At 40.6% G+C, this 17396-nt stretch overlaps 1 protein-coding gene across 1 annotated transcript in view; it reads right to left on the reverse strand.

Annotated features, from left to right (window-relative positions):
• Positions 1 to 17396, reverse strand: part of tmem64 (transmembrane protein 64) — a 36398-nt gene that overhangs the window by 18984 nt on the left and 18 nt on the right. Inside the window, exon 1 of the mRNA XM_060904720.1 lies at positions 16185 to 17396. This exon is cut by the window's right edge and continues 18 nt beyond it. Within this exon, the coding sequence (XP_060760703.1) occupies positions 16185 to 16850 (666 nt within the window). The 5' untranslated portion in view covers positions 16851 to 17396. The remainder of the gene's footprint in view (positions 1 to 16184) is intronic.

Here is a 17396-nt window from a genome sequence, read left to right on the forward strand (position 1 = left end):
CTGCCCGTTTGAGAACTAGTCTGGGCCCGCCCATCCTAAGCGTGACGCAACACGGGGGCCTGTTGCAAGCTTAGTCTGGCCAGGCAAACTACCTACAGCTCTTCCAAGCTCCCGAAAAATCGGGAGCCAATCAACTTTGAGCATCTCCAATGGCCCTGGGTAGAGGCGTGTTCAAGGCAGTGACGTAGTAGAACTGCGACCGGAAGCCATAGATTGTTTACACTCTATGCCGAAAGCGCTTCATTCACTAGAAACATTACGAACATGGAGCAAGTTCTCATTGAAAACGGAGCAAAGAGCAGCCCTGGAGGTATTTATTGAAAGGAAGGACGTTTTCGCCTTGCTCCCGACCGGCTTCGGTAAGAGTTTAATCTACCAGTTAGCCCCGTTGCGTCACATATGTCAGAGGAAAGAGTGATGTGATTGGTTTAAGCTTCATCACAGCCTTTTCTGGCTTCGACCAGTAGCAAACTGAGGCATTTCAGGGAGGCGGGTCAACCACGCACTTTGGGAAACGGTTGGGCTTAATATCTTTGCCAGACCAAATGCTCGCAGAGCTTTGAAGTTGCGTTAGCCAGACTATTTGAGAACGCCACTGAGCCCATTCCTCCCAAGGCTCAAAACACGAGCAGGGAATGCGAAAGCTGATTTCTCCTGCTGAATTATGGAAGTAGGCCTACAGACAATCGGCTTCCTGTGAAAATCATTTGTTGTTACTTTTTTCTAAGAAGTTTTTGCTTCAGTCTTGAAGTGGTTGTTCAGCTCAGTTCAACCTAAAAGAGCACTTTGTGTTTTCCTTTGAGGATGTTACGTCTTTATGGATAAAAGGAACGTAGGCTGATACAAATACCAAGACAAAACGTTTACTGCACTTTTGTTTCATGTTTGTCCCACGCAGGCAGTGTATTTTTGCCAGTTTGTGCGAGAATTGCTTTTGTAATGATGCAAAATCACTTTGTGCAATTAAAACGTTAAAGCAGATACGCAGAACCTTTATTTTTAAATAAATTTCTGAGTGGATAGTACTTCCATCCTTGACTCTTGTATGCTGCATAAATGGGAATTAAAAATCGACTGCAAAAGTTGGCATTGGAGCTGCCCCGCTGAGCCAGCCAGCCCTGAGTGCATGACGTCACTGCGGTAACCGGTTTTAAGGCCGAGGCCTTTGACAGCTATAGACCAAAGTCATATAAATAAACATTTATGGTGAAAGTAAGAAATCCCGTTACCGACTTGCTCAACTAAGACTGATTTGACTTCATTGATTGTGGGTTGACACATTAAAACAGGATGGGTGTTATAATTTATGCAACATGTACATGCATGCATTTTCACTGATAAAACGTAAAAGGCTAATTAAATAATCAGATGAACTGAGACAATCACATTCTGAAGCAAATTAAATAAATCTCATACCACTAACTTAAACACAGTACAAGTTACATGTATTAATCTAAATGCAGGTAAACAATGTGTTGTTTTTGTATCCAAATGAGAGTCGGAGCTTACCCGTCTGTGTTCTCACTTCTTGAAGGCCGATCTTGTGGCCAACTGTTTTGAAACGATCTGACTTTCAGTTGTTCGTTCAGTTCTCCGTTCATTCACTTCTTCCACGTAAGGGCGAGATGGCAGCAATATCCAGTTTAGAAATCAGACAGCTGGTCCACTCATTCTCCATTACTGAGTACTCCGCCATTACTGCTCGGCTCAGGCAATTACTAAAACCTGGGACGGAAAAGGATGCCACCGGTTTTGGCAACAACCACGGGGAGGTCACTGCCTGAGCGATATGTCACGTCCCATTCTGTCCCGGGTTTTAGCAACAACCCTCGGCTCACTCCAGGAGGACTGGTGCAACTAAATCACTTTCCTTTCAAAAGGAATAAATAAATAAATAAAAATACTTTCCTTTTCTTTAATTGTTGGTACTACACCCTCTTTCAGTACGGGCTTATAGCCAACCCTCCTCAACAGGTCAGAGGTCTCGTACGAGTCTTCAGTAAAATGTGCAGAGCAGAGGAGAGACCACTTCATAGCCGTCCAATGTGCCCGTGAACTTCTCACAAAATGTGTCCAAATCTTTGCAGTTTGAACATTCTTGGGCCATGAATGCAACGTAAATCCACCTTCTGTCGTGTTGCTGCACCGGCCAAAAACACATCTCCGTGGCATGGCGATAAATTAGCTCAAAATGGAGGATCGGAGTTGCAGTCAGCTCTGTGTTTTAGTGTAGCGGAAATGGCGAGGAGACCGATAGACTTCCTGCTGTGACGTCATGGATGTCAAGGTCATTCACTCAGACCGCAACCTATATGAATCACTTTAATTGTAAAAATTACTATATTAGAGATTTATTGTTAACGCTTAAAACTATTCCTGTGCCATTCTTGAGGACTCAAGGTATTTACAGAGATGCCTACTCCAAATTTTGAATTTCAGTATTCTTGAAAACATTTTTCAGTATTTTGGAATGACTTTCAGTAACATTAATTTATGCGCATTTCCATTATAAAGAGGTGTATATACCAATATGTTTAATGTTTAAATTATTAAAAAGTACTGTTTTGTGTGAATTGAATAAACAAAACACGAGCAGCCATCTCAACTGAATTTCCACTCAACAAATTTCTAGAGCATACAATAGATCACATTTTTATAAATACAAGAGTGTTCCCTGTTTGCAGACATTACGGTTGACTACCAATCATTGGTACTGAATGTAACTCCTCAAAAGTATTATATTATATTGCCTGGCAAAATGTTCTACCTGTTTACGGATTCTAATAAAATTTAAAAAAAATTTCTTATTTCATGCCAGAGAGAGTCCGACATTGTTATCTTAATGTCCCAATATATAAATACTTCAGCATAATGCTTCAGAAGAGACACTGAATAAAATGACATTTATAATTGTATTTAAAACAGTGGAATGATCAATTTTTTGCCACAATCCCAACAGCACTAATCATAAAATTCTGTTTTTGATCATACTACATGTACATTTGGACTTGCAACACTGAAAAGACTTTGAATTAAAGAAGTACAGCCAGTGTTTGATATTTCAGTGAATAAAAATCAGACTTGTAAAAAGAAACTGAATAAGTTTAACTCACATTTCATGGCACTAATCGGCAAGTTCAACTCCAAGCACAGGTCAACCATCACCGCTTCAGCACGGGTCACGTTCCGTGTCTTTTCATCCACAGATTTCATAAAAAACTGCTGGATACCCCCAGATTTACTTTCCGCCTGACTCGCCATTTCAGCATACTCCATATGTGTTTTTTTTTGTAGTTGACATGCCGCGTGCAGTCATCGCGACCACCATGAGTGATGTTAATGTCAGTTCTACACAGTTTGCAGTGCGCGTATCCATTGCCCTTTTGACTGGGTGTAATGCACGGCCATTCTACCGTATCGAAAATAGCGCGAACAAATGTGCGGAATCTGCGCATGTCACACACAGCATGTGTGGAATCTGCGCATGTCACACACAGCATGTGCGGAATCTGCGCATGTCACACACAGCATGTGTGGTTGTCGTAAAAATAAATAGCCTAGCTGTGAATCGCGCAAGGATTGAAAAAGTCGCTTGGACATTTAAAAACAACTCACTGGAATTTTTTAAGATTTTATAATAATTCCGTACAGAATAACACTGTTTGCCGTACCATCGTATTTACGTAACTTTTCCGTACAAAATACGGCCAATCCGTACTAGTAGGCATCTCTGTATTTATAAACGAAAGTGAGGCCATGGTTCTGCGTATATGCTTTAACTGAACTGATTTAGTCTGGTAAAAAGCATGAGCCCGTATTTGTACGTATCTAATTATCCGGACTCCAGAAAGGGAAGAGGGTTGATTTCTGTTCCTCTTGCAATTGTAGTTGAAGACCCCTGCGCTATATAGTTAAAATTTGCGTGCATGTAGACTGTAGCTGCTAACGGAGTGTAAAAGTGTGATGTAACTGTATTTATAGTGCAGTATAGGGGCTGAGTGACTTGTGTGTGTAACCAGTTGGATCACTCCAGGTCAATTTACAGTCTCTGTAAACAATAGATGAATTAAATTCATGCTCACAAACAGCTTAATGCAGCCACACACAATTATCACCAATTGTGCTAACAAACAACCCATTAACGTTACCCAATCTGCTATTATAAATGCTGAGTAAACGAACATGAACTGCATAATTGCTGGCTTTAGTCTTGATCTCATTTCCTTGCAATTATCATCAGTCATTAACTTTCATCTCATCATCTCTAGCCGCTTTATCCTGTTCTACAGGGTCACAGGCAAGCTGGAGCCTATCCCAGCTGACTACGGGCGAAAGGCGGGGTACACCCTGGACAAGTCGCCAGGTCATCACAGGGCTGACACATAGACAAAGACAACCATTCACACTCACATTCACACCTACGGTCAATTTAGAGCCGCCAGTTAACCTAACCTGCATGTCTTTGGACTGTGGGGGAAACCGGAGCACCCGGAGGAAACCCACGCGGACACGGGGAGAACATGCAAACTCCGCACAGAAAGGCCCTCGCCGGCCACGGGGCTCGAACCCGGACCTTCTTGCTGTGAGGCGACAGCGCTAACCACTACACCACCGTGCCGCCTCATTAACTTTCATTTTCTGAGAAATATTTCTTGAAAAACCTGATGCTTTTCTGCTTGCTGTTTGCTATTTCAGCTAGTTAAATGTGTTGGTGGTGTCTCTGTGTTAGAGATTTACCACAAAATTTCATCTGTTGTTCATGTTTCAACAAATTATTTAAAACAAAAACATTCAGCAAAACCATACATCACTGTTTTAAACCATTTAATGTTTAATAAGTATTTTTTTTTACATTTTAAAAGTTCCTGATGTTTCTATGATGCTATGCTACACTACACTAGCACGACGCCATGAAAAGCATTTGGCGGCTCCTTTGTCTTGACCGATCAGCAGGGGATTATTATAACTATTTTGCATACAACTGCAATGGAAACTTGACCAGTGAAAGATTATTATCTGTACTGAAAATTTTAATATAAACAAGAGTGCTCCAAGAGCACAATATTCCCTGTTGGTAATTAGGCCATAACTCTGGTAAAATGTGACTGAATTGAATGAAATTGCAATATGCGTATTACTGAGATATAACAAAAGAATCCTGTCATGTTTTGTGAAATTCCTCCAAAAATTGTGAGAGGAGTTGATTTCAGAAGGTGAGCACCCTTCCTGGGACGGACAGATGGACATCGCCACGACATAATCCCCCTTCGGGCCTTTCGGCCAGTGGGGGATAAAAATTGTGAGGGAAGTTGATTTACACCTTGATGAAATTGCCAAAGTACAAGTTTGTTAAAAAATCAAGGGCATAACTCTGGGAAAATCTGCCCAAATTAAACGAAATTTAAATATGCGTTTAATTGTCATATAACAAAGCCTTTTGCCAAGTTTGGTGAAATTCCTCCATAAACTGTGAGAGGAGTTGATTTCAGAAGAACGTCCACCCTCATGGAACTGTCAAAGTACAAGTTATTTAATCAAGGATCAAAACTCTGGTAAAATGTTCACAAACGAAATTAAATTGCAATATGCGTATTACGGTCATATAACAAGGCCTTTTGCCAAGCTTCGAGAAATTCGTCCAAAAATTGTGAGAGGAGTTGACGTCAGAAGCCGAGCACACCTTCATGAAATTGTGAAAGTACAAGGTTGTTCATCAAGAGCTGTAACTCTGGTAAAATGCGACCGAACTGAACAAAATAATATGCGTACTACCGACAAAGAATCCTGCAAAGTTTGGTGAAATTCCTCCAAAAATTGAGAGAGGAGTTGATTTCAGAAGGTGAGCACCCTTTGAGGGACAGATGGATGGACATCACAACATAATCCCTCTTCGGGCCTTTCGGACAGCGGGGGATAACAAAACCAGACCTTCATTTTATGCTTTCCACCTTCGTAGGGTATACAATAACTGGCTTGTACACCCGATACTGCGTACTACACACACTGATATTCAGCCACAGATTCACTGCACGTAAAACACACGGGGTTTCACGTTCATCAGTCTGTCGACTCAAAACCTGAAACACCTGCTCCTTAACTGCTATCGTTTCAGATGAGCTTGCATCATCACAAGATAGAATAAAAACCTTTATCATGTACACATTTAACCCTCAAAGCTGGTCAGTTCTTTGTGCCTTTTCTCCCCTCCATTTAGTACCTGTTTTGACCTCTGGACAGCTCTGCTATTACAGACGCTCCAGCCAACAAGACGATCCTCGCAAGCAGAGAGGAAAAAAAAAAAAAAAACCACAAAAACCCTGGTGTCTGTTGGTGGGCAAGACGACAGAATTCCCCTCCAACCAATGTGTACCAGGCAACAGAAAGAAAACAGTGATGTGAAAGTATGGTGTAACTTCTACTCAATAAGCAGTTCACTTTATCTAAAGTCTGGGTAAAGTGTAACAAGCAAACATAACCGCTTCACAAAAGCAAACGTGTCTTATGCACAATGTCTTTATTGGGTTTTCCGCTGGGAGAGTTTTATTTGTCTTTGGTCTGACTGCTCTTTTAGAAGTAAGTAAGTAAATAAATAGATTAATTGCAGTTCGACAATTGACTTCAATGTTTTTACAGAGTTGACATTGGCACTGTGCCTGTTCCCTGACTTTACAAAAAATAAAGTGAGCATGATGTGCAAACATTAGGATGACCTACTGTACCTTTGAAAAATCACACACACACACACACACACACACACACACACACACACACACACTTTATGTCGAGTCTACACTGCTATCATCAAGCGATTACATATATAATGTATAAATATACAGCAATGGATGCTGTATAAAATATAAAACAATGATTGGAAACCCTATATTTGATTGAAAATAGTACAAAGACAGCATATCAAATGTTGGAAATGAGAATTTTTATTGTTTTGTTTTTTTCTTGGAAAAATGTATATGCTCATTTTGAATTTAATGTCAGCAACACGTTTCAAAAAACATTGAGACAGGGGCATGTTTTCATTACCTCTGTGTTGTATCACTGAACTGAGGAGACCAATTGCTGTAGTTTTGAAAGAGAAACATTGTCCCATTCTTGCCTGATATACAGTTTCAGCTGTTCAATAGTTTGGGGTCACCTTGGCCTAAACTGTGTGTTTCATAATGCACCAAATGTTTTAAATAGGAGACAGGTCTGGACTGCAGGCAGGCCAGTTTAGCACCCAGGCTCTTTTATGACAGAGCCATGCAGTTTTAATAATGTGCAGAAAGCAGTTTGGCATTGTCTTGCTGAAAGAAGGAAGGCCTTCCCTGAAAGACTCTATCTGTATGGCAACATATTGCTCTGAAACGTGGATATATCATTCAGCATTAATGAGGCCTTCCCAGATGTACAAGCAACCCATGTCATGTGCACTAATGCACCCTCATACCATCACAGATGCTGCTTTTGAACTGTGCACTGATAAGCCGGATGGTCCCTCTCCTCTTTAGCCTGGAAGACATGGTGTCCGTGACTTCTAAAAAGAATTTCTACTTTTGATTCGTCAGACCTTGGGACAGTTTTCCACTTCACCTCAGTCCATCATAAAAGAGCTCGGGTCCAGAGAAGGTGGCGGTGTTTCTGGATATTGTTTATATCCAGTTTTAACTTACATTTGTGGATGCAGTAATGAACTATTTTCACAGATTACAGTTTTCTAAAGTGTTCCTGAGCCCATACAGTGATTTCCACTACAGACACATGTCTGCTTTTAATGCAGTGTCTCCTGAGGGCCTGAAGATCACAGGCATCCAATGTCAGTTTTCAGCCTTGTTTCTTGCATACAGAGATTTCCCCAGATTCTCTGAATCTTTTAATGATATTATGTACCATAGTTGATGTGATCCACAAATTCTTTGCAATTTTACACTGAGGAACGTTATTCTTAAATCATTGCACTGTTTGCCCACACAGTCTTTCACAGAGCAGTGAACCCCTCCCCATCTTTACTTCTGAGAGACTCCGCCTCTCTGGGATGCTCTTTTTGTACCCGATCATCTTACTAACCTGTTGCCAATCAATCAAACTGGCTGTGAGATGCTCCACAAGGTTTTTTTTTTTAAGCATTACACATCTTTTTCCAGTCTTCTGTGTTCTTGAACCAACTTTTTGGAAACATGTTGCTGGCAATAAATTTTTTAAAAAATGAGCATATGCGCAAATATATTTCTCAAAAAAAACATTTTCTCAGTTTCAAGACATGTTGTCTTTGTACTGTTTCAATGATACATAGAGTTTCCATGATTCGCACATCACATTCTGTTTTATTTCCAGTTTACACAGCATTCCAACTTTTTTTTGAAACCTCTAGCAAAAGAAGCCAAAGACTCGTGATCATCACAACTACAAAAATAAACATACAGAGAAATGTTCATGTACAGTGTGTTCCTTTAAGGATTGTTCCTCACATCCTGTTCAGCACAGTCAAGCTGCTAACACAAGCACACATCTCTGCACTTTTTCGACCTTGTGAAGACTAACTGGTGCTTCTTGGTGTCTCATGTGTCAGTTAATCAAAAATTAATAATAATGCAGGCTACACATCACTCCAGGGAGTAAAAGTACTATGACCAACAACCCATCCCATGTCTAGGACAATCATGCCTAACTTAATGAGTTTAACGAGATCACCCCTAAGCTGGATTAAGTCACTTGAATGTCCCTTAAAAGATCAACAGCATTTAACTCTAATTAAACAGAAACATGAACGGATTCCCTATAAAATATTTAAACGTGTGATTTTAGAAAGGCTATTAAAAAAAAAATCCTCAAAACGCCATCAGCCGATATTGAACGTTACAGTTGTACCTGAGCTAATAAACAAGTATTTAAACTGTGTGTGTTAGCGGATTATTTCTCAAACCAGCCTTCGGTCTGTCCCACTCATACAAACCTTCATCAAGACAATAAGGACGTTAATTATCTCATTCAGGTGTGGGTGGAGCAACGACGCCCAAAGACTGGTTTGGGAAGCATTAAAAATCCACTTGCTAAAATTCTTTGGCATGGCATGGGACAAAAGCTGGGTCATAAGCAGATGGTTTCTTGCGCTATGTCTCCCCCCCAATTTATTCTTAATTGTTTTTCAGTTGGAGTCAGAAGTTTACATACACTCCTCATGGATGTGAACGTCATGGACTTTCTTTGAACCGATCTTTTTCTGTAGCAGAATGATTGTACAAAAAAAATAGTCAAGTTTATTTGTATAGCGCTTTTAACAATAAACATTGTCACAAAGCAGCTTTACAGAATTTGAATGACTTAAAATATAAGCTAATTTTATCCCTAATCTATCCCCAGTGAGCACGCCTGTGGCAACGGTGGCAAGGAAAAACTCCCTCAGACGACATGAGGAAGAAACCTCAAGGGGAACCAGACTCAAAAGGGAACCCATCCTCATTTGGGCAACAACAGACGACATGACTATAACATAAACAGTCCTAACATAAAGTCAGCTTCGCCGATGCCATAAACCTCCCACCAAAATACATCTCTAATAGGAAAAAGCAAAGAAACAAGAATTCCTTGCACAAGCTTTAATTTATTTTGGGTTTCCAGAAAATCACCACATGGTCAAAAATACATAGTCGCTTCGATTATTAATTCAGTGGTGCTGAAAGCTCTAAAATGCCTTTTAACTTGCAAACGCCAATGCCTCAACTTCCTGTTCATGTCTGACGATAGCTGGTAGCTTCTCTGTGCCAACATAAAACAGGTTTGTTTGACAAGTACAAGTTATTGTGAAGTGTAGCTACTTTGCCAAAGTCTGGAAAATGATCCAAATGATGGTCGCTCTCAGTTGAAAGGAAAACAATTTTCTTTTTCATTAAAGATACATGTTGTACAATCATATGTCATACTAACCCTTCCACAGGAAAAAAAAAGCAGCAGTTCAAAGAAACAACTGAAAGCCCAATATTTACATGCACTGATCATGGCAACTTCTGACTATAACTGTACTTGGAATGACTGGAAAAAAAAAAAAATCAATTAACTTGCTTCTTTAGAGACCTTAAAACGTGACTTTCCATCATTTCACAGATACTCTGAACCAAGGTGACCCATAATTGAGCTGAGCACAGGGTCTTGTTCAAGGATCAAATAGTAGCAGTTTGGCAAGAACGGGATTCGAAATCATAAGCTTCCGATCAAAAGCCCAGAGCCCTAACTGCTGATCCACACTACTATCATTGGTGCTTGGTTTCTTTTCCAACTTAATTTCAGCAAAACAAAACGTACTTAGACGTTCAGAAATCACAAATTTGCACAGAGTAGGCCACATATAGAGACGACGATAACTTATCATGACTCCATATGCAAGGAATAAAACACACCTGGGGGACATAACGTTCAAGAAAATCAAAGTTAGCACCCTGAAATTTGATTACTTTATGACTCTTATACAAGAGCCATTTGCTAATTAGTTAAATTAAAAAAAAAAAAATTAAGAAAAATCACACAATGTACTTTTTATCCATTTATAGTTACATTCAGTGTCGAAGAACATCTGTGAAACAAGTCATCACTTATGATACAGAAACTACGAACAGCTGTTTCTCTTTTGCGCTTTCTCAAGACGACAAGAGAGTTCTCGGAGAGCACAATATCCCCCGCTGGCAACTATAGAGATCTTGCAGTCACGTGACCGGAAAGTACACAGCCGCCATCTTGTCAGTAAAAAACACCGCTGAACACTGCTGCACTCGTGTACAGAATGGATCAATTTCAACCGATGGACTACACGGCTCATTTTTCTAATGAACAGATAACTAGATATATGTCTAAGATAAACGATCTACAGATTAGTGACCCTTATGGCTTACCGGACGTAGTTTTCATGACCGTGTCAGTGGATTTTGAACTGCCAGCGGAATACCCGGACGTGTTTAATTACCTCATTAACTTTCCCTCACTGTTCAGTGGTGAAGCACTGCGTGCTTATAAATCTCTGCGCAGTTATCTTTACAGAAATTCAGGATTTGTCAGCGACTCAGATGTGGCATCTTGTAAACAAGAAAATAACAATCCTCATTGGACGGGTAAGTCACTTAAGTATTGAGTATAGCACTGACCAGCCGATTATAGAATAGAATAAGGTAATTCCAGCTGTAATTCCAAATCGTCCGTCTTGTTTACATGGATCTGGCGTTGGAGAGGTAGAGGTTTAGCAGTGGAGATTTGAGTGTCTGTTTTCTGAGCTTAGTCAACAGGCCGGCTCTGCAGCCTCGCTTTTGCTTCCGCTCCCGGCGCCGCCTCCTTCGCTTTGCTTCCGATAACAATCCACGGAGACCCCGTTGGTCTCGCTATCTCGTCCGGAATGTTGTGCATGCGATGGAAATCGCTACAAACCGTCATTTTCTGCTGGAAACCAATGTCCAGTAAGTCCATACGGTTGTAGTGGATATTGAAGTCCGGTACAGATGAACAACACGCAAAAATACACACAAAAAACGTGCACAGGTAGGGAGAGCTTGTAGCCGCAGCCATTGTAGTAGAATTGGAGCAATTCCAGCGTTATGGACGTGACACTTGAACTCAAAATGGCAACAAATGACCCAGTGCATGTTTTATTGTCTCCCAGTATTTAAACAGGTGTTGCATATTTTAAGGCTGTACCATACTGGAGAAGTGATAGAACAAGAACAATTCCCATAGTACATCTAGGGCATGCCAGAAAATGCCAATAAAAGATGCGTTATGGATGTGACAGAAAAAGTATCACTTTTCTTGGGTGACTGTACATTTTTATCAAACTCTGTGAAATTGTAAACCTAATGTCGAAATGGAGATATCCATTTGATAGAGGGGTCCAAGGTGAATATTAAAAAATCTTTGTTTAAAATATTTTGTATTTCATGCAGAGTTTCGGAAGGAAAAGTCAGCGTTATGGATGTGACGAAATTCCGTTATGGATGTGACGCGTCTGAAATAGACATGGCATATGTTTAGAAAATCAGCAATTTAACCACCATAACCCTTTGAAAAACTCTCTAAATATCAGCTAAAACTATCAGAGTTCTTAAATAATATTTAGGATGGCTATTGTTTTGCTGTTTTGTGGATTTTAGCATACATTTCTGTGGCTTGTGGCAATTATATAGAATTGTACATGATCAAAGTTGATTTTAGCTTGGGGTTTACATTATAAGAAAGAAAGACTGACAGTGACATATTAGGTTGGTTACAAATTGGTTCAACTTATTCACATCTGTAAAATACAGGCCTAGGTGATATCTCTGGGAGTGGTTTTGATGTATTACATGTTGCTTTATTTTTGCATGGTGAGGTTGACATTTACATGGAATTGCCCATTGTATATAGTAGGGTTTTCCAGAAGAAAAGGTAGAAGCAGAACCAGAAGTAGAAGGCGGAAATATGGCGTTTGACCGACAAGATGGCGTCTGTCACAATCTGGATCGGCTGTGACGTCACATGCAAGTGCTCCATAAGTGCTTAATACACCCTCATGAAATTGTCAAAGTACAAGTTTGGTAATCAAGGGCCATAACTTGGGTAAAATGCGACTGAATTGAACGAAATTGCAATATGCGTATTACCGACATAGAACAAAGAATCCTGCCAAGTTTCATGAAATTCATTCAGAAATTGCAAGAGTTGATGATTTCAGAAGGTGAGCACCCTTCCCGGGACGGACATTGCCACGACATAATCCCCTTTCGGGCCTTTTGGCCAGCGGGGATAAAAAACTGTGTCAACAGCAAAAAAAAAAAAAAAAGTTTGTTATTGAGTAACTGGAAAAACCAAAGTCTTTCCACTGGTGGAAAAACTTTAGCTCTTACTGATACAAAGCACAGACACTGGAGACTCCTCAAAAAAAGTTAAACAAATCTCCTTTGAGAAAGCATCACCATATCAGCAATCCATTTTTATTTGTCAAATAACTAACATTTTTAATTAATTTCTTATTAGGCCTCGATTATGTTGTTGACCATCCATTATTACCATCCCTGTGAATGAGCTGTTGCTATAGAAACAGTATTACAAAGAGCTCAGCAAGACAAAGCTGTGATTAAAAACAAACAAACAAAACAAAAAAACGGCTGATGATACCGTCAGAGAAAATTAATCAACACTTTCTACCAGATCAGAAAGGAGAATTCAACAGTACTGTGGTAGAATGTGATGTCGTTGACCTATTTTGGGGTTTGGGACGCAGCCCGAGACTCCAGTGTGTCAACAAAAGACCATGTTCGTGATATGTTTTGTGAACTGGAATACGTCCTTAAATATCGTGATTATTTTCGTATTGCATACCCATAACTCAGACTCCCTGCTGTACCGAGTCATATTAATGCTTTATGTCAGAAAAGTATGCTTCCTATAGCAACTTGTGGTGAGCTACTACAGTATTTTGACATACCACAGCAATATGTGGAGATTATAACAGTCAGTCAGACACTCTCCAAAGACACACCTGAAAGGACATTTGTGATCTGCACTGTATTAAAAAATCCTCCACTAATCACAGTAATGGAAAAGTAGTTCACTTCCTGTCTAAATTAATTGCATGTGAATGCAATGGTGAAGCCATAACTTTATTAAAAAAAAAAAAAAAAAAAATCACACAAACCCACAGTCAATGCTGTAAACCTGTAACAAAGTTCACGTCACCTTTGGCATCTGTAAATTATTATTCGTAATCGCGGCTTTACAAAATCCCCCTTTTCCTGACAGAGTTCTGAGAGTAATTCCCATTCGAGTTGTATTTGGTTGCTTCGGCAGCATAACTAATATTTTGCAAGTACAGCACAACATGAAAGCTGCGAGTACACAAGACATGAATTCTGGGTGGAAATTTACATTTGAAGGCATAATCTATAGACTGTACTTATGAAGCATGGGTTAAAACCTATGACATGTCCTAGTTATTGTAAATATTGACAAATTAAAGATTGCGGTTGAAATTTATTGGAAAATAATCAACTTCTTGGTGGTAATAATAACTCTGCTTTGCATCAGGCTACAGGACACCACCCTGTCATTGATTATTTTTCTATAAAAAAAAGTTTAAAACAGCACACCCTGTTGTGGTTTATTCCTTAGAGTTGTACTGGTTAGCAGAGGTGGCCCTACTGTTTTACTGCTGTTCCACAACAATAAGCATTACTATAAACACATTAAAAAGCACATGTCGTTCATTATTAAATTACAAGTTAATAATAACAGTAACAGATTGGCTGTAGGACAAGAGTAATAAAATAAAACACTTCAGGATTTATCGCATGATTTTTATTGCAGTTGTTAGTTGTCGTGGCTCAGTGGTTAACCTTTTGAGTTAGAGAGCAGAAGGTCAGGAGTTCATATATCAGCACTACCAAACTGCAATGTTTTGGTTCCTGAGCAAGACCCTGAACTTTCCGCTCAGTTGTATCCATCAATTGTACGTATCAGGCAAATTAATTGGATAACATGTTATTTCTTACTACATAAGGTACTACCATTTATCTATAATTGGTATTCATGGTGGACAGCAAACTAAGAACTTCATTGTGCAAGTGGACATGTCCTTACTGTGCATGACAAACACTTTGGACTTGAATTACAGCACCTTACTGTACATCGTTTACTGATCTTTTCAGCTGTTACTGTACTGATTTTACTGTAATGTTTTTTCCAGCTGCTTACTGTACTGATCATTACAGCTGTTTACTGAACTGATTTTACTCTAATAGGTTTTTTCAGCTGCTTACTGAACTGATCATTACAGCTGTTTGCTGATTTTTCAGCTGTTTATTGAACTGATTTTTTTTCAGCCGCTTACTGGACTGATCTTTACAGCCATTTACTGATCTTTCAGCCATTTATTGTACTGATTTTACTGTGATTTTTTTCAACTGCTTACTGTAATGATCTTTATAGCCGTTTACTGATTTTTCAGCTGTTTATTGTACTGATTTTACTGTAATTTTTCAGCTGTTACTGAACTGATTTTACTGTAATTTTTTTCCAGTTGTTTACTGGACTGATCTTTATAGCCATTTACTGATTTTACAGTAAAATCAGTAAACAGCTGAAAAATCACTAAATGGCTATGAAGATCAGTCTAATAAACAGCTGGAAAAAATTACAGGAAAATCAGTTCAGTAAACAGCTGTAATGATCAATACAGTAAGCAGTTGGAAAAACATTACAGTAAAATCAGTAAACAGCTGAAAAATCAGTAAATGGCTATAAAGATCAGTCCAGTAAACAGCTGGAAAAACATTACAGTAAAATCAGTAAACAGCTGAAAAATCAGTAAATGGCTATAAAGATCAGTCCAGTAAACAGCTGGAAAAACATTACAGTAAAATCAGTACAGTAAACAGCTGGAAAATCACTTCAGTAAACAGCTGTAAAAAGAAAAAACCCACATTACAATAAAATCAGTAAACAGCTATAAAGATCATTACAGTAAACAGCTGAAAAACATTACAGTAAAATCAGTTCAGTAAACAGCTGGAAAATCAGTAAATGGCTATAAAGATCAGTCTAGTAAACAGCTGGAAAAATTACAGGAAAATCAGTTCAGTAAACAGCTGTAATGATCAGTACAGTAAGCAGTTGGAAAAACATTACAGTAAAATCAGTTCAGTAAACAGCTGGAAAATCAGTAAATGGCTATAAAGATCATTACAGTAAGCAGCTGAAAAAACATTTCAGCTGCTTACTGATTTTAATGTTTTTTCAGCTGCTTACTGTAATGATCTTTAGAGCCATTTACTGATTTTCCAGCTGTTTACTGAACTGATTTTACTGTAAGTTTTTTTCCAGCTGTTTATTGAACTGATTTTACTGTAATGGTTTTTCAGCTGCTTACTGTAGTCTTTATAGCCATTTACTGATTTTCCAGCTGTTTACTGAACTGATTTAACTGTAATGGTTTTCAGCTGTTTACTGTAATGATCTTTATAACCGTTTACTGATTTTACTGTGTGTTTTTTTTACAGCTGTTTACTGCACTGATCCTTCCAGCTGTTTACTGCACTGATTTTTTTTTAATTTCTCAGTTGTTCACCGCACTGATTTTACAGTTATATATTTAACCCTGATGGCAGTAAATTACCATAAAATGTATAGGTTTATAAATAAATAAAAAGCCCCAGTGCATGTCTGTCCACATCACTCACCGAGAACACAGCGTTCTGGAGGCCGAAAGGGATGGGGGTGAGCCGGGCTAGCGCCACCACCTTGAGCCCGCTGCCTCCCTCCACCACCCGGATGACGGCACCGAGCTGCTCGTTGTTGCCCACGCGGCTCAGCACCCAGCCGGACAGCAGCCTCCTGCACGCCACATGGGCCACCGAGGTCCCGATCAGCACGCCCACCATCACCAGGCCCACCCCGGGCACGAAGCCGTACAGGTAACCCGCGGCCACGTTGAGCAGCATGTAGCCCCAGCCGCAGGGGAACGACACGGTGATGAGGCAGACGATGAACAGCATGGCGCCCATCAGGCCGTCCAGGCTCTCCAGCCACAGCAGCGCGTCCTTCAGGTAGCGGCGCACCAGCGTCACCGAGAAGAAGCAGGCGGCGGTCAGGACACACGCCAGCAGCGCGCTCTTGAAGCAACAGGTCGCGATGCAGCACGGATTCCTCAAGTCCGCCACCGCCGCGGACTCCCCACCGCCCGCCGGCTCCATGTCCGCCCGGCACATCAGCAGCTCCAGCTTCTCACAGTCCGCCGAGTCGGGCGGCCGCTGCAGCCACCGGTTCAGCTGGAGGTGCCCTCTCCCCGCAGCCAGCTTCACCCACTTAAACACAAGCTGCAGCGCCACCGAGGCGAGACTCCACATGATCAGAAAAGTGGCTTCAGCTCAGAAATAAACAACAACAACAATCAGCGCCGTCGTCGTGCAAGGCGTCCTGAAGCACAGCGCGCCGCTCCCGGCCACCAGTGTGTGCTGAGAAACCCGAATGAGAGCCGTCAGTGTCCCGCTGCTCCGCCGTTTCGGGCTCGGGTTCATTCCCCTTCACCGACTCAACACCACAACATCAACCCCCGCCGCGCGCCTCCACCATGTTTACACTACACTACACACACACACACACACACACACACACACACACTCCCCTATATCTGCTCACACAGGACCCAGAGTTTAATCCATCACACACACACTGACAGTAAAATCTCCCAACTTTCTCTCAGACACGGAATAAACCCATCACACTGCAGCACTCCATCCCTCCGCCGGAGAGCACAAGTTCCCTTTCACCCCGCCACTGTGTGCACCCTCTGCCTCTCTCTCTCTCTCCGGGTCTGCGCTGCTTAAACACACAGCTCCATGAGTCACAGCTGAACCTCTCTCTCTCTCTCTCCGCGCTGCAAGACGGATTTT

Source organism: Neoarius graeffei, chromosome 22 (genome assembly GCF_027579695.1).
Source record: "Neoarius graeffei isolate fNeoGra1 chromosome 22, fNeoGra1.pri, whole genome shotgun sequence".
In the NCBI taxonomy this organism is placed as follows: domain Eukaryota; kingdom Metazoa; phylum Chordata; class Actinopteri; order Siluriformes; family Ariidae; genus Neoarius; species Neoarius graeffei.